The sequence below is a fragment of the Dromiciops gliroides genome, chromosome 4 (assembly GCF_019393635.1).
Source record: "Dromiciops gliroides isolate mDroGli1 chromosome 4, mDroGli1.pri, whole genome shotgun sequence".
NCBI lineage: Eukaryota > Metazoa > Chordata > Mammalia > Microbiotheria > Microbiotheriidae > Dromiciops > Dromiciops gliroides.
In genome coordinates, this window is record NC_057864.1 from 159,919,870 (window position 1) to 159,947,797 (window position 27,928).

The 27,928-nt window shown below is 49.5% G+C and overlaps 2 protein-coding genes and 1 pseudogene across 6 annotated transcripts; 1 reads left to right on the forward strand and 2 right to left on the reverse strand.

Annotated features, from left to right (window-relative positions):
* Positions 1 to 6,045: 6,045 nt before the first annotated feature.
* Positions 6,046 to 9,268, reverse strand: LOC122754756 (annotated as a pseudogene).
* Positions 9,269 to 10,157: 889 nt separating this feature from the next.
* MUC1 (mucin 1, cell surface associated) lies at positions 10,158 to 15,779 on the forward strand. The gene is made up of 7 exons (XM_044003222.1): positions 10,158 to 10,287; positions 10,882 to 13,094; positions 13,201 to 13,256; positions 13,406 to 13,545; positions 13,827 to 13,945; positions 14,047 to 14,196; positions 15,380 to 15,779. The coding sequence occupies exons 1-7, from the start codon at positions 10,233 to 10,235 to the stop codon at positions 15,446 to 15,448; spliced, it is 2,802 nt and encodes a 933-aa protein (XP_043859157.1). The 5' UTR covers positions 10,158 to 10,232; the 3' UTR covers positions 15,449 to 15,779.
* A 2,003-nt stretch (positions 15,780 to 17,782) lies between these two features.
* On the reverse strand, positions 17,783 to 27,921 carry TRIM46 (tripartite motif containing 46). Of its 5 annotated transcripts, none has more exons than XM_043962667.1 (10): positions 27,724 to 27,921; positions 25,775 to 26,036; positions 25,105 to 25,448; positions 24,395 to 24,538; positions 24,126 to 24,221; positions 23,270 to 23,523; positions 22,769 to 22,890; positions 21,291 to 21,593; positions 19,535 to 19,832; positions 17,783 to 19,119 (listed from the first exon to the last, which is right to left on the reverse strand). In XM_043962667.1, the coding sequence occupies exons 1-10, from the start codon at positions 27,784 to 27,786 to the stop codon at positions 18,726 to 18,728; spliced, it is 2,280 nt and encodes a 759-aa protein (XP_043818602.1). In that variant the 5' UTR covers positions 27,787 to 27,921; the 3' UTR covers positions 17,783 to 18,725. The 5 variants fall into 5 exon arrangements, with proteins under 5 accessions (XP_043818602.1, XP_043818604.1, XP_043818601.1 ...); XM_043962669.1 differs by lacking the exon at positions 27,724 to 27,921 and adding an exon at positions 26,933 to 27,027; XM_043962666.1 differs by lacking the exon at positions 27,724 to 27,921 and adding an exon at positions 26,676 to 26,793.
* Between the last annotated feature and the right edge of the window lie 7 nt (positions 27,922 to 27,928).

Below are 27,928 nucleotides of genomic sequence, written 5' to 3' on the forward strand. Positions count from 1 at the left end.
CATAATTGCTTAACCACTGTCATGTTCTCTAGACAGTAAAGTGGCAGCACATTAAAAGACTTTAAAATTGCACCTCCTTCTGGATTCCCCAGAGTATCTGTACTCTTCTTTAAATTAAGGAAGACATCTTCATTAATGCATATAGGCCCTTAATCATGTTGGAAATTGGATGCATTGTCCTATGATTCTTCATAATGCTTTCTGCCAGATTTGCCACAAACAAGCCAAAGGCCCAGGAAGTTAGCCCTTCAGCTTGATCATCTCATAAGCATTTTCAACCACCTGTTTACAAACATCTTTCCAATTCTCTGAATCAGCATCGCTTCCCAAAGTAGGATAAAGATTCTTCAGAGAGATACCAGCAACATTCATACCACTCCACATAGGAGCAGTGGAGTCTCTATGTTTCCCAAAGACCCATTCATGACAACTTGCAGAATGGACACCAAGTCTCTCCCCCATTAGGTAATGGAAATGGGCAGGATCCAGATTGCAACCACTTCCAATAACATATTTTTTGGAAAGCCACTTAGCTTCCAGGCCGCATGTATCAAAATATTCACTGGATTGGAAATGATAAGCAGCTTGCAATTAGAGTTGTATTTAACAATGTTGGGAATGATGAATTTCATATTACACTGGACCAGATTAAGACGACTTTCTCCCTCCTGCTAAGTTCTCCAGCTATAACAGCTTTGAGTTTGCAGGCATGGGGCAGCTAGGTGGTGCAGTGGATAGAGTACCGGCCCTGGAGTCAGGAGGACTTGAGTTCAAATCCAGCCTCAGACACTTAACACTTATTGGCTGTGTGACCCTGGGCAAGTCGCTTAACCCCAATTGCCTCACCAAATTAAAAAAAAAAAAAAAGAATGAGTTTGCAGGCACACTGTAGCTTTTGCCAGAAACAATCTTTGGTGTTTTGAGGAAAAGGCTGCCATGTTGGAGATCCATCATCTCTCCCTTTAGTTTGTCTTCTATGGCATCAACTAGGGCAAGTTTAGCCAGATCAGCCAGATCCTTTTTCAAGATACCAATGGCATATGCCATGCCAACTACACCAACCCCAACAACAGTGATTTTTTTTTTTTGATGGGGAACCTGGTCTTCTGTTAGGACATTCACAATCAGCTTATCCTTGACAGTAGTTCCTGTTTTGGGGTAAATTCAAGCTCAAATTGAGGCTGCTGGTCAGGCTGCAAGGAGTTCTAGGTTAGATGTGAGATTGCTGCTCCCAGACTTGAGTCCTTTCAATGCATTTTATTATTTTGTTTTTGTTTTTGTTTTTTATTCTTTCCCCAATGAATTTTTTTTGTGTGTGTGAGGCAATTGGGGTTAAGTGACTTGCCCAGGGTCACACAGCTAGTAATTGTTAAATGTCTGAGGCCAAATTTGAACTCAGGTCCTTCTGAATCCAGGGTCGGTGTTCTATCCACTGTGCCACCTAGCTGCCCCTTCCCCAATGCATTTTAAAAACATTTCATTGAAGCTCTTTTCTTTCCTCTCTTTCCTGTGGGTTCCCTGTGCATGCTCCCAGGACTGGGCCCTCATTATAATATTTCTATAGTGCCAAGCAAATTTACAAATATCTCGTTTGATCCTCACAACAACACAGGGAGGTAGGTGGTATTATTTTGTTTGTTTGAAAGCAGTAATTTTATTGACAACCTTTTTTTCTGCCCAGTCCTAGGACTCTGGTCCCCCAGCACATGGCTCCTGTTAAGGGTTAAAATTCTAGCTAAACTGTCTAAAATATCTAATGAGTGGTCGCCAATAAATTATAAGCTTTAGCAAGAGTTAGACTTTTAAGCATTTATTAAGGAGAATAAGAATTTAGTAAAGAGAGAGAAAGGCCTAGATTCCTATCTATTAAAGGGAGAGCACATTTCTAGCTCCGCTCTCCACCCGAGTCCAGAGGAAAGAGCCCCAGACTGAGCGCCAGTCTCTTCCTTCCTCCTCCCACTAGTCCGCGTCACTTCCTGAATCCTGAAGAAAAGACTCCTGGTCTTGCCCTCAAAGACCTTCCCTTCATGGGCAGAACTCTTCTACAGTAAGTATCCAGCAGATGGCATTATTCCAATCGTTACAGTCCCCCCTGTTGTTCCTCAAGAAACAAAATGTTTCCTTGACGGAACAGTAAAAAGAATATAATAACTATTGCTAACTAATAATATGTGAACAACAATATAGAAAAGGAAGAGAGGAAAGTTTTGTTCAGAGGGGCGATTTTTTTTTTTTTTGTCCTCATGAACCGACGCTTTGACATTAGTCTTGCAAAGGGAGGGCCTCTGCAGAGAATACATGTTACAGATGGTGTATATTATAACAGAAAGAGAAAAAAAAACAACAAAAACAACAAATCAAAACTGTTCATTTAAAGTCTCTGAAAGTCTTTTCTCAGATGTCCTCTAGGTGTAGTCCTGGAATGGAAGTCTTTTCAGGGGTTGATGTGTGGATGCTGGTAATCAGCCAGGAAAATTTCCTACAAAATTGAGCTTAACACAACTTTAAAATAGCTTTGTCAATAATCAAATCAAACAATGAAAGTTCTCAAAAACATGTCTAAGGGAATTCAGAATCTTAGTTGTTACACATGAAACATATAATAAAACAAAAATTGAAACATTCTTTAAAATTATAATCTTACTATAGTCCCCCCTCATGGAGGGTAATTGAGAAGACAATTGCTGCAATATTAATTAATAAAAATAATTTTTATCTTTGTTTTATCACTTTTTGCATCATCTGCCTAATTATCCTCATGCCATTATGAGAAATTTAAAAATCTAATATAATTGGTAACAGGTGTCAAGGCCAAATTCAACACTGTATTTATCATGACATCTGAGATAATTATGGGGGTTACCATAAAAGAACAGAGAAATGATGGGATATGAGCATTCCCACACTTGAGCAATATGTACTGCCCATACAGTATGCCAGGCTTAAAATAGGTGGATGGAATATATGTCCATGCCACCGAACATATTGGAAGAAACTGAGTCAGACTTAATCAGATGCATGGGATTGAGATGTCCATGGCATCAGGCATATAGGAGGGAGCATAGAAGCCAGGTGTAGAAGTGAGATGGGTGGGATGAATACTTCCAGCCATCTGTACAATATCGTGGGGAAAAAGAGAATAAAATATTAAACCAAGAGAATCCAACCTCAACATTTGTCAAAAGCCGTTCCCTCGGCCATACCTTGACTTCATGCATGTCTCCCCTCATGTGACAGTTCAGTGTCTGCTCTTGCATGTATTCCTCTTGTGATTGGATGGCATCTTGGCCAACTGGCATCTGATAACTCAGAATAAAGGCAATTAATGTCTTAAATGATAAGTTCCCATAATCCAAGTCTCATATGGATTTAAAATTGAGGATAATAAATGATTGCAAAAAATGTGAATACATCTTGACTCAGAACACAATATATAATTACGCAACAATTTCAAATAATACCCATTTTTTTTACTTAGTATACAATTACTTTTGTGAAAAATCTGAACATATTTAAATACAAGTTAAAGCACAACAGAATCTCAAAGAAAACTTTTTTTTTTGAAAAAAGAAAACTTTTACAAATGTTCCCCTCTTTTTTTTTTTTTTGAATATGCTTATCAAAAATAATACTTCTTTACACTTGCCATGGCAACCAATTTGCCAGGGAAATGCTTCAAAGAGTTTGATCAAATAATCAGTTGAGAAAAAATAACAAAAACAAACAACTCAGAATATGGGAGCACAATACTCCTAGAATTAACATTGTATAATAAAATCAAAACCATCTTGCAATGTTTCAAAATTAGATAGACAAATGAATAGAAGAAAATACACATGGAACAATAAAAGACAATGAAATTCAAACTAAGGAAGTCTAAATGAATGTGAACTTAATATTAATAAGAGTATTATAAAATATAAACTTGATCACATGACTATAAAAAGCTTTTACAAATATTCTCCTTGTTTTAAAAACTAAATATAAAACACAATCTCAAAAGCATGAAAATCTCTATGAAAATAAACCCATACCATTAATTTCAAAATGTATATGTAATAGCATAGAAATCCTATGTAACCTCTGAACTGATATTAATACTCTGAGTGAATTCAGAACACCTTTGATTCCGATATCTAAAATCCCCAATACTCATATCAATACCTTGCTGCTTACTTCTACATTTCTGTAAAATATATACCCTTCCATGGCAAAAGCAGAGTCTTGAACTATGTTGATGATTGTCATTCTTATTCAGCTTAAGTTTTTCTTCTTTAACCCCTCTATATTGTCTGTCAGTCTTTTCACCATACAAATGCTTTATAAGATTACTAATTAAAGACAAAAGCAGGTTAGCAAAATTATGAACAAATCGAGCATATCTGGAATTTAAAGGGTTTTCTAAGGTTGTCTCAGAAGCACAGCCAGGCCGGGGAAGGGCTGAGCCTGAAGCTGCAAATGCAGGTAGAAAAAGTTGAGCATGCGCATCAGATCTCTGGACTTCCCAGGCAGGGGAAGCAATGGGCTTGGCCATGTGAGGAGTAGAGGGTGGGGTCTGGAGAGGAGGGGAGGGACCAGAGCAATTTGAATCAGACTTGATTTTGAACTCAGGCCTGGATTCCTCTTCCCCCACTTTGCCTCCAGGTGCTAGGGGATTAAAAGCTTCTAGAGGGTGGGTCATTGCCTCCAGGCATGCAAAATTAAAGCAACAATTACTGTTAGAACTGGGAAAAGCTGCGGGAATCTCTTCAGGCTTCTCAGAAAAAGCATGGTTGGGAGAGGGAGAGATATTTCCTTGTGTGAGTAAGTTGCTGGCTCTTTTAACAAAAAGAAAAAGAAAAATAGAAAATCCACAAAAACAAAGCATTAACATGATCTTATCTCCCATTTGTCTGGTTAAACAGACTAAAATCAAAAATAGGATAATTAGGGAGTTTAAAAGGTCCATTCGAAAAAATTTAAAGGAAAACACAGCCAGTACACCAGTACTTAGCAGTTAAAGGGAGAGGGAGGGGAAATTTCTTACCCAACCAGAAGATCAGAAGACAGGTTTAGCTTATCCCTTCGTGGTCACCATCTGTTAAGGGTTAAAATTCTAGCTAAACTGTCTAAAATATCTAATGAGTGGTCGCCAATAAATTATAAGCTTTAGCAAGAGTTAGACTTTTAAGCATTTATTAAGGAGAATAAGAATTTAGTAAAGAGAGAGAAAGGCCTAGATTCCTATCTATTAAAGGGAGAGCACATTTCTAGCTCCGCTCTCCACCCGAGTCCAGAGGAAAGAGCCCCAGACTGAGCGCCAGTCTCTTCCTTCCTCCTCCCACTAGTCCGCGTCACTTCCTGAATCCTGAAGAAAAGACTCCTGGTCTTGCCCTCAAAGACCTTCCCTTCATGGGCAGAACTCTTCTACAGTAAGTATCCAGCAGATGGCATTATTCCAATCGTTACACTCCTCTTGTTTTTTTGTTTTTTGTTTTTTGCGGGGCAAAGGGGGTTAACTGACTTGCCCAGGGTCACACAGCTAGTAAGTGTTAAGTGTCTGAGGCCGGATTTGAGCTCAGGTACTCCTGAATCCAGGGCCAGTGCTTTATCCACTGTGCCACCTAGCTGCCCCCTCCTCTTGTTTTTGCAAGCTAGAATTAATATCTATAGAATGCCAACTCCTGGTTGTGCCCCAACTCCTTCATTTCTCCAAGCCTATCAGGAAGCAGCTCCTCAGAGCCCCTTTCCTATAGAAAGGAGAAATAGGGAAGGAAAGTAAGACTAGCAAGAAAAAAATGGTAATAACTTGCCCCAGAGTTCAATTCCAAATTTCTTCACAAACCAATAAAACCCCTCCAAAATAAGGTCAGTAACACAACAGATGTACATTTGTATCATGAATTGTTTTGAAAGTGTGCACAGCTTCATGGGCTCAGACAAGGTCTCCCCATTCAAGAGAATGCCCCTGTTCTCTAGTCTCTGTCCCTCTGACTTATTACAATAGTAATAAATAACCATGGGGCCCTGGGCAGCTCTGTTGTCTGATCTCCCCTTTGCCCACTACTACCGCTGTGGAGCCAATCCAGTCTCATAGCCCTCTGTCTTCATGTCATTGAGCCTCAGCTCCTCATTCTGGTCAAATGTGCGTTTATAGCACTCTACCTTCATCTCTGGGTCATTCTCCACGGCATACACATTCTGCAAGTAGCTGTTTCCTGCTGGATCATCCAGAATTAAGTGAGCATTCATTTTGCTCTCTATAATCTGGTCCAGCTTCTGGCTAAACTCCTCCAACTTTTCTGTAAGGTCAGGGTTGGAGCTGTTGCCCAGTGTAAAGGGGTTCCTGGACACCAAATCACAGATGTCTTTCAGCAGTCCCTCTAAGGTGGTAAACTTGCCCACTAGAGGACCCATGCTCAGTTCGAACTCCCGTTCTGGGATTTCTACTGTAACGATTGGAATGACGTGAGATGTTGCTCCACCCACTGGTTGTAGCCGTTGCCATGGCGCTGGCACCTCACGTCATTCCAATCGTTACACTACACTGCATGTCTCAGACTTCAGTATATCCCTGGTCATATCTGAGGGATCTGTGATATGAAGGGTGATCCTGGTACCCAAGGGCTCCACTGCTTCTCCTAACTTGACCTCTTTAGTCCCGTGTTCACCGTTCTCACAATTGGTTGCCCTGATGTTATCTCTTTAAAGTGGGGAATTTGCACTCATTTCATGTTGGTGGTGGCAGGAGCATTCAGGGCAGTTTGTGTTAAACTGTAATACTTTATTCCTGAGATCTTCCACAGGGTCAGTGGACTTCTCTTCAGGCTCTTCAGTCTTGAGTCCCAGCATGTCCCCCTGCTGAGGAGTCCTGGTGTAGTGTGTGATCACCAGAGCATCATCTTTCCGAGGGGCATAAGGATTCTCCACAAAACTGTTCCTTGAGGGATCATCAATGATAAAAGTGAATGGAGAGTCCACCCGCTTCAGCTGCTTCAGCCTGGCAATAAACTTATCAATTTTCCCAGACATGGTCTCTCCTTTTGCCCTTTGAGCTGGTTGGTCCTGCTCCAAACCAGAGATGGCTCAACTAATTAATCCTTCAACAATGGTGAGAGCTCCTTTTCGGCTGAAAGCCCAAATCTCAAAATCTAACTCTGGGATCCTTGCTGGGGCACAATCTGTTTTCACCACCTCTCGGTTCACATCCTCAGGGACCTTAACAGACAAGGTATAGTGCACACCCTGTTCCTGGATCCTGCCTGCAGACTGAATCTCTGTGTTGGACCAGCCACAGTGCTCACAGGAGAAAGCTCATGATGATATCTTTGAAGAAGGGAATCTTGGTTAGTAGAAAGCGAGTCATCCCGTTGCCATAGCAGTTCATGCACAGGGACTCGATCTCCTCTCTGTAGGCTGCTGTTCCTCATCCTCAGCGCTGATGGGCTGGAACAGATTCCCGGAGGCTAGGGCGGGGCCTCCGGGAGGGCAGGTGGCCCTCTCGGACCCCCAGCCTTACCCCAGCCCCGACACCAAGATCCAGAGTGGGTACGTGGTGTTATTATCCACGTTTTATAGTTCAGGAAACTGAGGCAAAGCCTAAGGGTAAGTGTCTGAGGTGATATTTGAATTCAATTCTTCCCGACTCCAGGCCCTGCATTCTATTCACTACACCACCTAGCTGTCATGATTGCAAGTCTTTCAAAGTTATTTTCCTTTACAATGTTGTGGGCATTGTATAAAAAGTTATCTTGGTTCTGCTCACTTCGGAGGATCATAGATTTAGAGCTGGAAGGGGCCTTAAATAAAGGTCATCCAGTGTGATGCCCACATTTTAACAGATGAGGAAACCAAGGCACAAATAGATTAAGTAACATGCTCACAGTCATAGCTGGAAGTGTCCGAGGTAGAATTTGAACACAGATCTTGCCAACAACATGTCCAGCAATTCATCCACTATTCCATACTACTTCATTAGTCCATAAAAATCTTTCCTGGGTTTCTCTAACTCCATTCTTTTTGTCATTTTTCTTTCTTTCTGCATGGGACAATGAGGGTTAAGTGACTTGCCCAGGGTCACACAGCTAGTAAGTGTCAAGTATATGAGGCCAAATTTGAACTCAAGTCTTCCTGAATCCAGGGCCTGTGCTTTATCCACTGCGCCATCTAGCTGCCCCTTTTTTGTCATTTCTTACAGCAGAGTAATATTCCATTACATTCACATGCCACAATTTGTTTAGCCATTCCCTAATTGATGGACCCTCTCTTTCCAGTTCTTAGCTGTAACAACAAAAAAATATTGCTATGAATATTTTGTATATATGATTTGTTTCCTTTCTTTGATTTCTTTGGGGGCATATTCCCAATAGTGGTATTGTGGACCAAAGACTATACACACTGTAGTGACTTACACATATTTTTCCAGAATGGTTGGTCCAATTGACAGCTGCACCAATAGTTCATTAGCATGCCTGTCTTCTTACATCCCCTTGAACAATCATCATTTTCCTCATTTATCATCTTTATTGATCTGACGGGTATGAGGTGAAACTTCTGAGTTGTATTAATTTGCATTTCTCTTATGATTCCATGTGGTGGCTAATAACTATAATTTCTTTCCTCGAGAACTGCTTGTTTATTATACTTTGGCCATTTTTCCACTGGGATAACTGTAAATATTTAAAGTGCTGTCACTTGCCAGAAAGATTAGACTTGGGGCAGCTAGGTGGCACAGTGGATAAAGCACCTGCCCTGGATTCAGTAGGTTCTGAGTTCAAATCTGGCCTCAGACACTTGACACTTACTAGCTGTGTGACCCCGGGCAAGTCACTTAACCCCCATTGCCCCCGCAAAAAAAAAAATGCTTAGCACAGTGCCTGGCACATTATCGGTGCTATAGAAATGCTTATTCCCTTCCTTTCCCTTCCCACAAGATAGCTTCTGAGATCCTTTCCTGCTCTAGATTTGTTTTTTCCCCTTCCTCCTTTACAAGGGAGGAAATGGTATGCTAAAATAATTATAGCAATAGCTGACACTGATAGCTCAGTTTATAGGGTTTCCCTGATAAACCTCTGTTACATACACATCTTATTTGCTTTTCAAAACAAAACCACAAATTAGGTAACACAAGGATTATTATCCCCCATTTTATAAAAGAGGAAGTTGAATCTCAGAGATGAATTGTCTTATTCAGGGTCATATAGTTAGTGACTATGTACGTATAGGCACTCAGGGCTCTCTTGCCTCTAAATCCAGTGGGGTTTTGGGTTCCTTTAAATACTTCTCCCATGCCTACGGTTGCTCTTCAACTATGTCTCCACCTCCCCTCTTCACTCATCAGGTACCCACCCTACCCCCTTCACCTGGCTATCATCAACTTCCCTCCTTAATCCTTGAAGAGCTCTAGGTGAACACCAGGGGGCAGAATAATCCTATTACCTCGGATGCGTGCAGAGTAGGGGTGGAAGGACCCCAACAAAGAACCTGCACTCCTCCCGCTTATTTCCTCCTCCCTCTCCAACCCTTTACCTTTCCCCCCCACACACACACAGCCGTGAGAAAACCCAGAAGGCACCCAGGCATATAGAAAAACCCACCCTGGGGCGGGGACTGTCGGGTTTCAGGCCGGATCCACAGTGCAGAACGAACAGGGAGGGGCTGGCATTGGGTAGGGCTGTTTCGGGAAATGGGGGTAGCTATTCCAAATTCAACTTTCCTTTTTGCTGGGGGCCCAACCAGGGTTGGAGGTCCTGAGCCCGGACGGTGGCCTAAGTATGAATATGAATATGAATCTATATCCCTGGGAGTCAGGGATCGTAGGGGCTGGAAGATGATGTAGCGTCTGCAGCTCTGGACCCTTGTGGTTCCAGGGATACTAGCCTGATAAATTTCATCTCTATTCTATTTTCCCACCCCAGGTATTGGGATTCCAGGTAGCCTGGCTCCCCTCTATGGGGGGGAGGGAGAGGAGATGCGGGGTGACGCCGGGTGGAAAACAAACAGGTTGTCTGAGGGTTGAGTGATCTGGAGCCCAGTGTACCCGAGGGGTCAGGAATGTGTGGGGAGGAGGAGGAAACGTAGAAGGGCGGAGGGATTGTAAGGGGGGGGCGGGGTTGTGTCACCTGTCACCTGCTCTGGCTGTCTGAGCCTCGGGTGGAGGACCGGTATAAAGCAGCGGGTTCCTGAGCCGGACCCAGCCTTTTGGGCAGAACCTGGCCCAGCCTGCTTGCTGCTCTCCTCCGTTGGTTACCACCATGACCCCGGGCATCCAACCTTTCCAGATCTTTGTATTGTTCCTGGCACTTTCAGGTGAGGGCAGGGGGGAAAAGAGATGGGGAAGGGGTGACTTGGCTCATACCATTTTTTATGGCTCCTGGGCTAGTTTTTTTACCTCTGGCATAGCAAGCTAAAGGGGGAGGGAATCCTGGTGTGAGGGGGAGCTGGCAGGGGGGGGGCGGGGGAGAAGCAAAGATGGTGCCCAAGTGAAGGAAGGAGAAGAAGGGCTCATAGGAACCTGGGACTGAGAAGAGGCCCTGCTGGAAGGACAAGGCAGCAGGCAGCGAGGAGTCCTGCTTGATTTACCTAGAATATTTCCTCATTGTGTGTGTGTGTGTGTGTGTGTGTGTGGGGAGGGAGTGTGGCAGATATGAAAGGGGGGAGGAGGGGTCAACGATGACAGCAACAACGGAAGAAAACTAGAAGCAGAAACATGGAGGGAAGTTATGGACTAGTAATGGATTCAAGGAAAGTGAAATATCTGGTGTCTTTGGGCTTTCTCCACCCACACTCACCCCCTTCCTAAAATATCTTCCTCTTACTTTCTGCCTAAATTTCTCTGTGTCTGTTGCTCCTTGCTGATTAGATTGGGCTCCAGTCTAACCTAGTGTCCTTAACTTCTTATAGCTATCACCGTCAGCACCCCTACCTCAGCTGACTATGAGACAAGTATAAGTACAGCTTGGGACCCAAGCGGCAGAAGTACAAAGGAGGACAACTCATCAGCCATGATCCCCAGTTCCATAGTTTCAACTAGCACACACAGACCCACAAGTACTACTGATAAAACAGAAATCAGTAGCCATCCTGGTACCACGACCACACCTTATACAGATGATAGCATATCTACTGCACCTGCTCTCACTGACCAGCACAAACACACTATACTCCCTAGTCACCACAGCACAGCATCTGTACCCACTGACCAGCACACACACACTACACCCCCTAGTCACCACAGCACCACATCTGTACCCCCTGACCAGCACACCTCCACTACACCCCCTAGTCACCACAGCACCACATCTGTACCCCCTGACCAGTACACCTCCACTACACCCCCTAGTCACCACAGCACCACATCTGTACCCACTGACCAGCACCCCCCCACTACACTCCCTAGTCACCACAGCACCACATCTGTACCCACTGACCAGCACACCTCCACTACACCCCCTAGTCACCACAGCACCACATCTGTACCCACTGACCAGCACACCTCCACTACACCCCCTAGTCACCACAGCACCACATCTGTACCCCCTGACCAGTACACCTCCACTACACCCCCTAGTCACCACAGCACCACATCTGCACCCACTGACCAGCACACCCCCACTACACCCCCTAGTCACCACAGCACCACATCTGTACCCACTGACCAGCACACCTCCACTACACCCCCTAGTCACCACAGCACCACATCTGTACCCCCTGACCAGCACACCTCCACTACACCCCCTAGTCACCACAGCACCACATCTGTACCCCCTGGCCAGCACACCCCCACTACACCCCCTAGTCACCACAGCACAGCATCTGTACCCACTGACCAGCACACCCCCACTACACCCCCTAGTAACCACAGCACCGCATCTGTACCCCCTGACCAGCACACCCCCACTACACCCCCTAGTAACCACAGCACCACATCTGTACCCCCTGACCAGTACACCTCCACTACACCCCCTAGTCACCACAGCACAGCATCTACACCCACTGACCAGCACACCTCCACTACACCCCCTAGTAACCACAGCACCACATCTGTACCCCCTGACCAGCACACCCCCACTACACCCCCTAGTAACCACAGCACCGCATCTGTACCCCCTGACCAGCACACCCCCACTACACCCCCTAGTAACCACAGCACTACATCTGTACCCCCTGACCAGTACACCTCCACTACACCCCCTAGTAACCACAGCACCACATCTGTACCCACTGACCAGCACATCCCCACTACACCCCCTAGTCACCACAGCACCACATCTGTACCCACTGACCAGCACACCCCCACTACACCCCCTAGTAACCACAGCACCACATCTGTACCCACTGACCAGCACATCCCCACTACACCCCCTAGTCACCACAGCACCACATCTGTACCCCCTGACCAGCACACCCCCACTACACCCCCTAGTAACCACAGCACCGCATCTGTACCCCCTGACCAGCACACCCCCACTACACCCCCTAGTAACCACAGCACTACATCTGTACCCCCTGACCAGCACACCTCCACTACACCCCCTAGTAACCACAGCACCACATCTGTACCCACTGACCAGCACATCCCCACTACACCCCCTAGTCACCACAGCACCACATCTGTACCCACTGACCAGCACACCCCCACTACACCCCCTAGTAACCACAGCACCACATCTGTACCCACTGACCAGCACATCCCCACTACACCCCCTAGTCACCACAGCACCACATCTGTACCCACTGACCAGCACACCTCCACTACACCCCCTAGTAACCACAGCACCACATCTGTACCCACTGACAAGCACACCTCCACTACACCCCCTAGTCACCACAGCACCATACCTACAAAAAGCATTCAAATCACTACAACAACAACTGGTAACCCCAAGAGTATTTCTTCAACCCTTCACCACAAAACCACACCTGTCCCCAACAATAACCACAGCTCTGTGTCACAACCCATTACTATCAGCCAAAGAACCTCTCACTTCCCAGTTGTCATTTCTGAGAGCATATTTTACCTCTCATTCCGCATCACCAACAAGGATTTTAACTCTTCCCTGGAAGATCCCAGCTCTTTCTACTACAAAGAATTGAAGAATTCTATTAATGGTCTGGTAGGTACCACCCTCCCTCTCCCCTATAGGCTGTTGCCCTAACCTGCAAATGGCCGTTCATCTCTCTGACATCCTGGCTATATTTCTCCCTTCCTCTCTTTCCCAGTTGCAGCAGATCTACAGAAACAAGACATTTTTGACTTTTTACCTGCTCCAGTTCAGGTACCAGTCTGCAGATATGGGTGGTATTGGGGGGGGGGGTCACACCAACTTGTATATGGGAAAGAATACCAATTCCAGGAGGAGGAAAAAGTATTCTGAACCAGGAGCTGGAACCTACAGGACTTAGGTGTCAATCTCCCTGTGCCCAGAAAGGGCTCTGTGGTTACAGACTGTTTGGTGGTCTTCCAAGAGGACAGCATTACAACCAGTGAAGTACAGAACCTGTTTGCTGAAAATGTGATGAAAAGTCACCTATACAACCTGACTATTTCACCATCAGATATAACTGGTAAGGCAGGGGTCCTCCCTGCGACCCGCTCCCCCACCTCTGCCAGGGTCACTACCCAGGCACTCTCTGGGAATTTGGAACATTCCCTCAGATAATGTGACCCTGATGCAGGAATCCTTATTTCCAGGTTCTATTCCTTACACTCATGGGTCTCCTGGGACCTAAGTACACAGCCTCCCAGGCTCACGTTCCCCTTCTGTGGGGAGGGGATCAGGGATCTTAAAGAAGATTGGGACAAGGCATCCTGGGAAATTCCTTTACACTCCAACTCTCCCTTCTAGTCTATATGTGGAATTCTAAAACCTCATCTACTGAGTCTGCTGTGCCCGGCTATGCCATTGCTTTGCTCGTGATTGTCTGTATCCTTCTGGCTTTGGCAATTGTCCACCTTACTGCCCTGGTAAGTGCTTTGTCCAGCCCAGATATTTGGGTCCTCCCCCTATCTTGGTTCCTTAACCATTACCCACTGTGCTCTTTTGCCTTCATCTCCACCACTCCCAGGGGCTATCTTGGTTCCGCCGGAAACATTGTGGACAGCTGGACATCTTCCCATCCCAAGATTCTTACCACCCCATGAATGAATACCCCCCTTTTCATACCCATGGACGATACGTGCCCCCAGGCAGCACCAAGCGCAGCCCCTACGAAGAGGTGAGGCTGTGTCCAGTGGGCACTGGGAAGGCAAGTGTAGCTGGGACCACAGAAAGGATAAAAGGGATACATGAAATATTAAATATGCAGTGGCTCCAGGGAAGTGGGTATGACAGAGCACAGACATCATAGTGTACTGAGTGGATCCCAGGGGTTTCAAAGAGACACATAGAGGAGTGGACACTGTACGACACAGGAACACAGACCTCCTGTATGTGGAGGGCCAGAAAGGTAGTGCTAAGGAACCAAAATGGGCCCTGCAAGGCCTAGGGCTGGATGGTACAGGAAGGAAGAAGGGAATTCAGGGAGCCAGTGACCCCCCCCTTTCCCCTTCATTCCCTCGGGAGGGTGCCAGGGACACTGGGTGCCCATGGTGCCTGCACCAAGCACTTTCACAGCTCAGTAGAGTTGGCGCCAATCTAGGCAACTGCCTGGGTGCCCAGAGGGCAGAGTGGGTGGTAAGTGGTGCCCGGGGTGGGGTGATACAAGTCCCCTCAAGGGCCACAGGGATGGTACTGTGAATGGCAAATTGGCAAATGCTTAGGGGAGAGGGGCAAACAGTTTGTTTTGATTTTTGGTTTTGATTTTTTTGGTTTGTTTTTGGCAGGAAGGCAGTAAAACCAGGGAGTGGGTTAGATAGATTGGGGGGGGGCAATTCCCAGAAGGCCCAGAGGCAGATTTTCCCCACTCCCCGCCCCCTTTCCTCTCCTTCCCTCCATCAGGCTCAGGCCACTGGGTAAATAATTACCACTCTCCACCTTGGGCTAAAACTTTTGCTGGGGGAAGGGAGAATCTTCCCCTACCCCCTTCTAGTTTTCTAGTTGTGTGTCCATTCCCTTCCTTCTAGCTCTTTGTCCAGTCCAGATCTGGGGAGGAGGGCATTGAGGGAGCTAGAGACAAGAGGGTGGGGGTGGGAAGACTAAGGCTGGGAGCCAGAGAGGGGGCTGAGCAGAGGGAAGGGGGAGGGAAAGATGCTGTTTACAGTCGCATGGGGCTGTTGGCAGGCCCCGGGCAGGTGCTCCTTCTGTGTTAACCCTGTAGGGGAGTGGGGAGGGGACCCTAGTGCCCTCAACCCAGCATTCCACCACCAAGGGGGAACCAGGAGCACTGTGTCCTCCCCCAATACTTCTTCCTTGAACCCCCTAACAAATTTAACACACTCAAACTCCCTTCCCCCACCCAGATCTCTCCAGGAAATGGCAGCAACAGCCTCTCCTATGTGAACCCAGTGGCCACTTCTGCTAACCTGTAGAGGACTGGTGCCAGTTCTATTCCCTGGGGCCAAGCAGTGCCGGGGGCACTTCCCCCATTTCTTGGCCTCCACCCTTCCCCCTCCTGGAAGGGAAGACAAGGAGTCCTGAGTGGGTAGTGTCCCAAGGGTCCCTTTTCTGAAGGCCCCTTAGACGCAGCCCCCCACCCCTCCCACCCCCCTTAATCCATTTTTCAATGAAGTTGTCAGAGACTGCCTGCTGCTATCCCACCCTTATGCCCTGTCTTGAGAGACAGTGACGCCTTCTGGCAGATGATGGAACCAGAGTGGGTTGGGTCTGGGGGTAAGAGCGATCTGCATGTGACTGAATAAAACTGATGACCCCCACAAACACAACATCTTCGGATCTTTTCTCCTTCCTTCCTCCGACCTAGCCCACCCTCTAACTACCCTTAATCCTCAAAGTCCCCAGTGGGTTTGGGGTAATACTGCGTTTGGGAAAGAGTTGAGAGGGGAGAAGGATTGAGGTTGGAGGGGCTACAGGTAAGCATGCTGATGTCTCTGGAAAAGGGGCCGTCTGGAAATTAGCTCTAGCCTCCTCCATTTTACAGATAGAGAAAATGCAGGTAAGAAAGTTTCACTGACTTGTCCTAGGTGACAGTTGTAACACTGGGACCCATTGACAGTGAGTAGAAGTATTGGAGGGGAAGAAGCAGGATCCTGGTGGGGAATTTGGGGGCAGTTTATTAGATGGGAAACAAATGTCTTGGGAGGGGGATATAGGACAGAGGTGGCTTGCTTGAAAGTCAATAAGGAACTTAGAGATGAAAGCTAATGAGATCATAGGAAGGGAATGAATACGGAATGTGTGTTGTGGGGAGGGAGTCAGGGGCTCCGCAGTGGGGGAAAGGAGATGTTTGGTGTGAGTGAAGGTGTTAGCAAAGCATATGAAGTGAGGCCAATGGCTCCTTGGTCTGCCCTAGATTAGCTATTTGATCTTGGGCGTCACTGACCCCCGCCCTTGTGCCTTAGTTACCTCATCTGTAAAACAAGCAAGCTGGACTGGACAGTCTCTTGAGGTCCATTTCAGCTTTAACCTTCTGATAGCCCTGGCAGGAAGGTGGGGAGAAGGGTGTCAATTGTTGGGTGAGTGGGATATTTCTAAGATTGGCAACAATATCTAGGACTGCCTGGTGGTGTGAGAGGCCCCAGTTTGTCAGCAATCTTGCCACTCACACCATTTTTGATGATTCCCAGAAGGAAGGAGGAAACGAAACCGAGAGGTGAGCTTGGTGTCAGAAGGAGCAGTCTTGCCTAACCCTTCCCTTTTCCCCCCCTTCCAGCCCTAGACATGCTTGGTCGTGCTAGCTCAACCCAGGTGGGGGTTTCTTCTCACCCCAAGGCAGGTGGAGCTCTGGTTCCCTCCTTCTCCCCTGGAACAGCGCCAGGAGGGGCCGCTCTATTCTTAGCTGACTTGGTGTTAAGTAAATCCCAGAACAGTGATAACAGTAGCAGAGTCAACAGAGCTTCGATAAGAGGGGCTGTGTTAGATCCGGACACTGGCATGATGCCACTCCCCTCCTCTTTCAAGGCCGCCCTGCCAGTCTCCTAATTAGTCCCTCCTTGACTTGTCGGGGTCTTCTTTTTTCCCCCATTTGTGGTAGTTTGGGGGTCCATCCCTTTCCCCACTCCCTCTTTCTCCCAGCCACTCTGGGAATGGAGAAGTGGTTCCAATGCATTAATGCCATCTTGGTTAACAGGCCTCCCCCTGCCCCTGCCCCTGCCCCCCTGGCTGTATCCCCTAGCTGATGGACAGATAAGGCCTGGATACCACTCCTGTGCTCTGTGGCTGGTGTAGTGGCCTCTTGGGGCATCCCATCCCAGAGATGTCTCTATTTGGGGTGATGGCACCCTCTGGTGGCTTATCTGTTGCATGACTCTATTTGTGTGAGTAAGTGTAGGCCTTATGTAGGGGCTGGATGGGTTTGCACTCTGTGTGTGTGTATGCTCTGTGTGTGATATATGCTGGGTTTGCATTGTGTATATGTATGCTGAGTGTGCATGAGTGAAGGTATCAGTTACATGTCCCCACTGTACATGCTGTGTGGATCTGTTATATGGGTATAGGTGCTACATGTGTGTTTGTCACTCTCCTAGGTTCTGGAAAAGCTCAGGTTGTGAGTATCAAGATATTAGAGATGTGTGTCCTCTTCCCACCTTAGGGGACTCTAGTAAAGTGAAACCCCTTTCCTTGGACACTAGGCCCAGTGGTCATCCAGCTTCCCATGACACTGAAATGAAAGTCATTATTTCCATCACTGTGAACTGTGGGAATGGAGTTTTAAAAGGAATGACTAGACCAGGTTTGTGTATGGCATCACCCTTTATTGTTAGAAACTGTGAAAATAACAGCTGTTGGCAGAGACTGGAGCATTGCCCATCCACAGGGAGCAAAGGATGGACATGAGAGATGTTGCCCAGCCTAGCCTGCCATGGGGTACTGGGCCCTGCCCATTAGGGCCCCCGGGAAGACTTGGCACACTGGCATTGGGAAATGGGGAGGGCAAAACATGCAGAGGGAAAGGAGAGGACATGCAGCTGGGGAGACTGGGATACCCCCAATAAAACAAGCATGACAAAAAGGGCCCTGGCTCCTTTCTCCCAATGGGCACCTACCTGTGGCCCCCTGGGATAGAGTGCCTGGGCCCTGCCAGGCTATAGAGAAGGTCTTAACCACCTCAAGTTTATGGTGGGGAGGGAAGTTAGCAGGACATCAGTGAGAAATTGGGGGCATAGTCCTCACTGGGAAGTCTCCCCCAGATCTATACCCCTCACTCTAAGCCAGACTGAGAGAACCAGGGTACAGCAGGGAGGGGGAATATGGTAGGCACAGTGTCCATTCTGGGTGACTTGAGTAAGATGCCCAGGTAGGATGGGTGAGAAAATTTGAGTTTTTCCTGGGATGTGTAAACTCAATAGATCCTATGCCTAGGCCAGGAGATAACTGGAAAAAGGTGGAGGGCAGCCCCAGTGCCTAGGAAAGATAGAGGACAGACCCAACCCAGGGAGAGGAGAGGGATCAAGATGAAGTCCTAGAAGGAAAGGTTACAGGGGGAAGTACCAGGGTGGAGCTGGCAGAAATCGGTCAAGGGCCAAGGGTAAACTAAGAGGAGATGTGGAAGAAAAGCTCCTAAGGAAAGGGAGCCAAGGGAGATGCCCAGCTCTGTGGGGGCCTTGGCTAGGGCCTAGGACTCATGGTGTGACTTAAATCAGGAATCCAGGAGAATAGGACCCACAGCACCCACCATATCTGTGGGGCTCAATCTAGCTTGGAGAAGCCCCCAATCGTGACTTTCCTCTCAGGCTTGATACCCACTGGCTCTTGCAGTTGGACTGCACCACCCCCAATAAAACAAAAGGCTGGACATACAGGCCCTGAGCAGTCCAGCGGGCACTCAAGCAGCCCACGGAAAGATACTGCGTCAAGGAAAGAGACCCGACCCCGCTCATAGTCCAGGCAGATGCCCAGGCGGGGAGGCAGGGGAACTGTGCAGCCAGCCCCAGGCCCATCTCGCCCTGTCAGCCCGGCCCCCCCACTACCACCAGCTCCCAGCAGGATCTTGCCCATGCCAATGGTCAGGAAGGCGAAAGGTGGAGATGCCTCCACAGTGGCATCTTCTGCTCCACTGTCATGCCCACTGTCTGGATCATACCTGGAGGGGGGTCCAAAGCAAAGGTTGATGACAGGATCAAGAATGGACCATCCTCCTCCCCTTCCCACCCCCATTATCTCCTCTTCCCCTCCTTCCTCCCTCAAAAGATCATAGGATTTATAACTGGATGAGGCCTTAGAAAGCATTTAGCCAAGTCCCTCATTTTATAGTTGAAGAAACTTCCCCCAAGTTCTCTGGGTAATGGAGCCAAGATTTGAGCCCAGGGCCCCTTCCCTTTATACTTAGCCCATTCCAGACATTCCTTAGCCTGTTGCCTCCCACCCTCAAGGCCTGGATTTCCACCCTCCTACAGTGCTCAACTGCTCAGTCCCCTTGTCTGCTCCTCTCTTGCCCTTTTGAGCCCTTGTGCTCCCCCCCTCCTTCGTCCCCCCCCCCAGCCCTTTTGGAGCCTGACCTGGGGCTGACCACGTCTGGGGCACCCTGGAAATTCTCCTGTAGTTTGCTTTCTAGCCCAACGCCCACTTTGACCAGGTAGGAGGCTGGATCCACCGCACAGGCCCAGTAGCTGCGGCCCTGGGTCACGGCAACATCACCCAGCACGATGTCTACACTCAGATGGCAGCCTGTCAACAGTCGCTCAGCCGCCAGGAGCAGAGGCACCCCTGGGATGCTGCGCACTGCCCGTTGGTCCTTGCTGATGGCCAGCCGCTCTCTGCTAGAACCCCAGCGCCCATCCAGGAAGAAGTGCAGAACTGGGGGAGAGTGGGCAAGATCGGAAGAACAGGAGGATGGGGAAAGCAGGAGGAAAGCGCAGGGAGGGGGCTCGGGATTGTCGGTGCCCAGGGAGTACAGGGATTTGGCAAGGCATCAGTCCAAATTCAGGGGGAGCAGAAGGAAGAGGAGTGTCCTCTGGGAGAATGTCTCCTCATTTCAAGCCAGACTGCTGGGAGTGGAGGAGGGAAGGGACCATAATGGAGTGGCAGGCAAGGCTCTCCTGGGCACAATGCCTGAGCTGGATGATGTTGGTGAAATGCTCAAGCAGGGTAGGAAGGGAGAGGAGACCTGGAGGTTTAAGGGGCAGTTGAATGAATTCCTAGGACAGACAGTGGGCCATGAAGGGAAATAGGAATGGAGAGTGGGTATGAAGGTAGAAGGTAAAGGATGGGTATGGGACCCCAGGAAGAATTTTATGGAAGAGTACAAAAATCATTACCCCCAAGCCCCAGCCTCCAACCCCAACTCTGTTGGCCCTCATATTGGATCCTCTCCCTGAGCCCTCTCTCTGTCCCATGGCATGTATTTCTTCATGGTTAGAGTCCCTGTGTCCATCGCTTAGTTTCTCATTCATCTCCATCTCTTTCCTTTATGCCAAACCCCAGTCCCCAGTGCCTTAGCTTTAAACAACCCTCTGAGATTTATAAAGTCCTTTTACAGCCCTTATCTAGCTTAACCCTCACAACAACATGGTAGGATAGATTGAGTGGCATATGGTAGGACTGGAATTTGTTGAGTTTATTAGTGGTCATGTGGCGTCTGGATCTGTAATCTCACTAGTATAAGAACTTCTACCAATCCAGGTCATGAAATGTTCTGCCCCATATACTCTCAGAGTTACCAGGGGCTCTGAGCAGCAAATCACCCAGGATCACATGGCTAGTAGGCATCAGGGGTAAAACTGGGACCCAGCTCTTCCTGAGCCTGAGGCTGGCTTTCTCTCCACCATACCCTCACCGTTATTGTCCCCAATTTGCAGATGGGAAAACTGAGATTCAGATAGTTTCAGCGGCTAATTGAAATGGCAGATTTAGGACTGGAAGCCAAGTACTCTAGAATGTCCAACCAATGACTGGCTATTTATTACTTCCTGTAAAAAGTAACTCACACTTGAAGAATGCTTCAAGGTTTGCAAAACACTTTCCTCATGACCTTGTGAGATATGCAGGATAGAGCATTTAACAGATGAGGAAACTGAGGCACGAAGAAGTTAAGGGATTTGCCCAAGGTTACAAAGCTAGTAAGCATCAGAGGAAGGATATAAACTTAAGTTTCTTATGTCTCCAAGCCCAGGACCAAGACATCTAAGTTGTTACTTAAGTCCCTGCCGACTACATGGCATTCTTTCCCACCAGGGTTTACCCTACACTCTCTCAGCACTTGCTCTTTTAGAATCCATATCTTTCCCAGTTCCCAGTCCTTGCCCATCAGCTCACCTGGCGCAGGGGGTGTGTGCAGGTGGACATCCTCACTGTACTCTCCATAGCCTGCCTTATTGCAGCCTCTGACCCGAAGCACGTAGACCGAGCCTGGGTCGGGATTCTCCAGCAGAGCACTGGTCCCTCTCACCTCTTCTCGCCGCTGCCAGCGGGTGGGGCCTGGGGGATTAGGGACATCTGTACGCCGGAATTCCACAGTGTAATGCCAAGCAGGGGGGGAGTGTGGGGGCAGCCTCCAGCAGAGGAAAATCTGGTCATAGGCAAAGGTGCGCTGGGTGTCGATGACGGGAGCCTCGGGCACTGTAAGAAGAAATAGCAGGTCAGGACACACAAGGGCCTGTGATGGGATGGGGTAAGGGGAAAGGACAGGGCGGGCAGCGGGAGCCCGGAGGGTGAGTGGAAGTGAGGGGTGGGGGATGCCTCAAGAAGGAAGCTGGGAAATGGAAACGCACTGGTGCCCAGGCTGGGACAAGCAAGGAGCAGGCATCTAGGAGATGGGAGGAGAGAGGGGTATAAAATATAGGTAGGAAGAGGAAGGACAGGGAGAGATAGACACGTGGAAGGTAAAAGGTGAGAGGAGAAGCACAATATAGCAGAGAGAACCCTAACTAGCCTGGGAGTCAGGGAAAGCCTGGGTGCTGCTCTCCGCTTTTCTGTTAATTAGCTGGATAACCTTGGGCAAGTCACTTTAATCTTTATGGGCTTCAGATTCCTCATCAGTTAAAATGAGGGGGGTCCTATGAGCCTATAACTGACCTCTAAGGTCCCTTTCAACCCTAAGTGATGAATGGGGTATGGGAGGGGGGAGAAAGAAAGAAGACAAAAAACAGAGGAAGAAAGGAGGAAGGAGGGCACAGGTCCCCAGAACACAAGTCAATGAAGGAATAAGGGTGAGAAGCAAAATGATGGCTGAAGGGAGAGGGCAGGGAACAGAAGGAGAGAAAGCAAAGAGGCCTAGGACGGGAGAGTAAAAATCAAGGCAAAAGAAGAGGACAAAGATGAGGTGAGTGAAAGGGAAAGGACAAGGAGGGAGGAAACAGACTAGCTAGAGCAGAGAGAGGGAAGGAAAGTCAAATGGCCAGAAGTCAAGAGGGACGATCAAAGGTCACGTGAGGAAAAGCAGACAGGTGGGGGAAATGAGGACAGCTCTTTGAGGGGGCAGGGCAGGGTAGGACAGAGGGCCCAGCGGGGGGTCAGGGCCCCCCGGGGCAGGGGCCAGTGACTTGCCTGGGGTGCTCCGGAGCAGACTCCGCCGTGGCCACAGCCTATAAACAAAGAGAGGGAGAAGCAGCGCTGAGCGGAGCTCAATGGAGCTGGGGTTGGGGGCTGAGCAGGGGCTGGGCGCTGGGGAAGCTGAGGGCGGGGCAGGGAGGAAGCTCTCAGAGGTGGACACTGCCCCCCGGGCCCGCTGCCAGGAAGAGGGAGGATAGGGTGGGGGAGATGGGAGAAGGGAAAGGGTCTGGCCACCTTATTACCTCTTAGGAAGCTGAGTTCAGTCAACAGCTTCATCTCTCGCCCCACATCCAACTGACAATGGCGGAAGGAGGAGCTGGTGGCTGGACGGAAGTTCTGAAGGGCCTCTGTTGCCCGGGCGATCCTAGAGGAGTAGGTAGGTGATGGTAGTCAGCAGAAACGTCACTCATCCTGCACCCTGGCACTGGAACTGGCTCCCTGGGATCTCATATATGGCTCTGGCTCTAGCACTGGATTTGGGAGTCCATCCCACCCCTCAAGCCTCAGTCCTGCTTTATAACATGCCTTGGAACATCCAAATAATCCCTGGAAGCTCAAAGCCCCAACTCCACCCTTTGGCATTAACATGGGTACCAGCTCTGTCACTTGTCTACACATGAGCTTCACCCATTTTAGAGCATTTCTTCCTTCTTTTTCCCTTCCCATTCCCTCCATGCTACTCCTCATTCTCAGCCCTACCCCTTTCCAGGGAAGAGCTTCCTAGTACAGTGCCCAATGTGTACCTGTGGTGTAGCTGCTTGGCAGCCTGTACAAAACAAGGCTGGTCAGTCTCTTTCAGGACCTCTTGAGCATAGCCCACTAGTCCTGAGCCATCCAACAGGCTCCGATGCTCCTGGAGCTGAGCCCCAAGCCGCGCTAGCCGTTCCTGCTGGCATTCATCAATGGCCTGTAGCAGTGTTGCCCGCTTCTCCTCCAGCACTGCACCCAGCCCTCGCACCAGCTGAGCCACTTCCTCCTTTGCTTGTTGACCACTCACCTGCCCAAGGGAAGAAAAGGGCACAAGGAACATGATTCTCCATCTTTCTCCCAGTGGCCCCTTTGCCAACTTTTTGGCTGCTCGGCATCACTGCTAATCTCCTAAGTATCTAAACTAATCCTATCTCCCCACCTTCAGAGGTAAAAGGACAAGACTTGTGGCCCCATTGGTGGACCCTTGCTCACTCATGCCAAGCAGTCTGCATTGGTGTCAACCTTGCTGGATGCCTACATTACCGTTCATTCCCCTGGGCATCCAAACCAAACAATTTGACAAAAGCATCAACGCTACAGCTACCCAGTAGCTATGCCAACTTCCTGGGCATCTATGCCAACCTTTGGGGTTTAATGTTAAGCCTTGAGGTGTTTATGCTATTTCCCTACACTCTCTGTCTCTATTTGCATCTTTCCACTCATAAGAGTCCATGTCAACCTTGCCAGAGGCACCAAAATACCCGATGACCTTTGTTTTACTTATCACCTTAACTTAATTCCAAGGCACCCCAAAGTTCACTTCTTTCAGAACTATCAGAGCTTTCTGACATTTTAGCCAGCCCTACCCACCCTGCCCTGTCACCATGCCTGCCCCATACCCTCCCTCACCTCTGTGTGCCTCACTGTCTCCTCCAGCTCACAGATCTGGGTTTGTACAGTGTCCTGATTTCCCAAAATATATGTCAGGCTCTTTGTCAATTTCTCCTGAGAAGGAAGAGAGAAGTGGGCATTATGCCCGGGCACAGGAGGAGTTTTTGCCCCGGCGGTGAGAAAGATCAGATCAGTGTGCCACAGGGTGATCATGTGGGGGGGGAGGGGAAGGGCAATGGGAGGGGTGGGGAGCTAAGGAATGAAGATAGGACAAAAAGACTACTCACCTTCAGAGCCTGATAGGCACTGAGAACAGGTGTAATCTTATGCCCACTGTGGGTGCGCCGAACCCGGCAGAGCTGGCACACTAGCCGCTGGCATGTCTTGCAGTAGTGAGAGACTTCTTCTTTGTGGTCTGGGCACATCAGACCCTGCAGAGAGAATCAAAGCAATGGTATTAAGAAATCCTTCTTAGTCTCCTGGATGCCTGTGTTTTAGATGCCAAAGGCAGAGGTAACATCTTGTCCTGGGAGGAAGGGAAGACTGCACTACACAACTAGATTACAGCCCCTTCGGTAGCACTACAGTGAGGGAGGCCTTTTTAGGTGTAAGGGGGCATCTAAAAATTTTAGGAACATCATTCTGGGTAGTACAGGATGCCCTTCAAATAAGGGACATTATTCGAGGTAGTACCAAACTGCTTGTCCAGTCCCTTACATGAGTATGTCACCAGATACTTTGTCAGGGGCAAATATGTCAATCCTGTGTCTGTATGCCCACATGCATGTGTGTTTTAAAATCACTATCTAAGCATCTTGCAGATTGCCTGATGATTCTCTGGGCACTGAAGAATCTGGATGCCCACATATCCAGGGCTCCTGGTAGCATGGAAGCACCATACTGGAGCAAGCATAATGTTATACAGAACTTCCCTCTCCCCCAGCTCCTTAGGCCCCTACAGAGGTATCCAGAGGCCTGACTGGCAAGGCTTACTCACCTTGGGGCGGAAAGTGAGGGTGGGCAGGGTGGGTTCATGCTGGGCCTTCTGAGTGCCCCAGGGATGATAGAGCTTGAAGCACTCGTTGCAGAAGGTGGCACGGCACTCGGTACAGCCCTTGGTGGCCTCCAGAGGTGGGGGCTTACAAAGCTGGCACAAGATGGCACCACCCACACTCACACTCTGACGGTACCGCTCCACAACCCGCTCTAGGGTCAAGTTACGGAAGAGACCATTCAGGCCTCGCTCACCCAGCTCCACATCACCCTGGCATGCTGGGCATGGGAATGTCACAATCTGGGGGTGCAAGGCTCCCCGTTTCCGGCCAGGGTATGTTCCGAAACCTGAAGGAGAGCATGAGGAGGGACATGGAGAGAAGGGAAGGGGTATGTGGGTCAGTTCCAGTCCTCAGACCACAATTGGTGCCACATCTGGGACACAAACAGACCCACTCCCTAAACAGGTGCCTTGCCATCAGCAGAAACAGAAATATCACCAGACAAGGAGACTCAGAGAAGACACCTTCCTCTTGTCCCCCCCCATCTTACCCCCATTTCCCAGGCAGACAACCCGTAGCTTTTCTGTGTGTCTACTCCCATACTTCCTGGTCTATGGTCTTCTGGGCTTACCACCCCCCACAATTTGGCCCATCTGGATTCAGTATCCCCACCTGACTTGAGCAGCCTGTCCAGGCGGTCTGCTTTGGGGAGGGTCCTACGGCCAAGGCGGGGACTCCGGGTGGAAGGGGTAGAGGCAGGTGAGGTGGGCTCAGAGCTGGGATCCCCAGTGTGGCTCCCATAACCCTGCTGACCCAGCACTTCCCTGGCACAGGCCTGGCATACATTGTGGGTGCAGGGCAGCACCAGTGGCTGCTTGTACATCTCCTGGCAGACAGGGCATAGCAGTTCCCTCTCCATGTTCTTCATGCTTGTCTGGAGGGATGAGGGAGGAGGGGGAAGAAAGGGAGGAAGGACTGTCAGGGGCCTGGATACATGCTATTGGTTTGCTTTTTCTCTCTCTTATGTTGGACCCTATGGATAAAACTGAAGGCCTAAATGATTGGATTTTTGGTTGCGGTTGGAATGGCTGGGTCAGGGTCTCCCAGAGAAAAAAGGCAAGAAAGAGCCCATTCTTCTCATCTAACCATCTACCTCTGGGCTCCCAAGCCCAGTTTCAAGCTAGTAACTGATCTTACATGCCTTCCCCACACTACGATCCGCTCCCCAACCCTTGCCTCAGTTTCTCTCCAGCAATGCATTGACATTGGGAGACGTGTGGGTGGTGACACGGTTTTCTGCGATTCCCATCCCCTCCCCTTTCCTAGCTCTGCAGTAACCCGGCCGCATTTCTCCGCTCTCCAACCCCCCCCCCCATTCACCTGGCCCGCCGCCCCCATTCCCCTAGCCAAAGCACGGACGTTTTGCTCAAGGACACAATCCCTTCCACTGCATGGATCCCAGGCCCATTTCTCTCTAGCGTTCTGCCAGAAGCTGCTCCCTCTCCTTTCCCCATCCCTTCAAAAGGCTTCATCTCCCGTGCTCATCCTCCCTGACCCTGCAGCGTTTTCAGACCTCCGAACCAATCCGTCCGCTAGCTTCGATCGCCCCTCTATCCGATTCACCTCCCATAGTCGCCATCCCACTGTACTGCTTTCTGCCCCGCCTCTCATCCTCCCCAGCACAGCATCCCTAGCTGCCCCCCAAGGGAGCTAGGGGTTACGAGTGCCCCGCCCCCTCCCCCTCCCCACCGGAAGTAGCCTCTCCCTTTTTCAGTAGTGGTGGGGCCCCCCCAGCTGTCCCCTCCCTCACGTTCCTTTCCCCAACCTCACCTTGTTCCCTCTCCTAGCAGCCATCCCGGCCAGGGGCGCAGCTGACACAAAGGAGGGAGGGAAGGAGGTGGGGGGGGGGGAGCCGGGTTGGCACCGCCCCTGGGAGCGCCGGGCACGGGGTTGCCATGACAACCCAAGGCTCGGAGGCGCACGGGGGTGGGGGTGAGAGTGGGGGTGAGGGGCAGCGGGGGTGACCTGGGGTGGGGTCGGGGGAGAGGTAGAAAGGGAGCTGTACACCTCGAGGGGAAGCACTTCTAGCGATCCACTCTCATCGGTTCTCCAAGCACACACTCCCCCGTGAGGATCACTGGTCCCCTCTGATACCCCTCCATCCCTCCTGCCAAGCCTCTATAGCTACCCCGAACCCGAAAGATCTAGGCAAGTCCCCTCCGGACTTATGCCTCAAGCCACCCCGTTCCCTCACCTCGACATCTGGCGAGCCTCCCCAACAGCTGCTCACAGCTTCCCCAAGTCCCATTGCCTAGATGCCTTATCCCATTGCAATCCCAAGCCCCCGGTTAACAGCTTCCCTCTTCACCGCGTTCCCCCTCGTACCTTCCTTTCCCTATCCCCCTTCACACCTACCCTCAGTTCCTCACCCCAACATCTCTCCTCTTAGCCTCGGGGCTAAAGCCTGTCATCCGCACCTCCAGCAGACCCTCCCCTCCACCTGTTCGGTGGCTATCGCCAACTCCAGGCCCCTGACTCGTGCCCCCTGGCCCCTAGCCCATGACCACTTCACCCAAGCTCCCCACCAACTCCCCACTTTCCCCCCTCCATCCCCAACTCACGCTGATGCGGACCAGCGCATCCATGATGGAAGTGAAGGTCTGCATATCCTCACCCTCAGCCATGGCTCTCTGGGTGCTCACTCCCCCCCCCCCAATTTCCCCCCTCCTCCAGTGCCTGATGTGTCCGATCCCGGCTTCGCCTATGAGCCCCCCTAGCTTAATGCAGGAGTCAGGGTGGGGTAGGGGGGTGGGGGAGGGAATATTG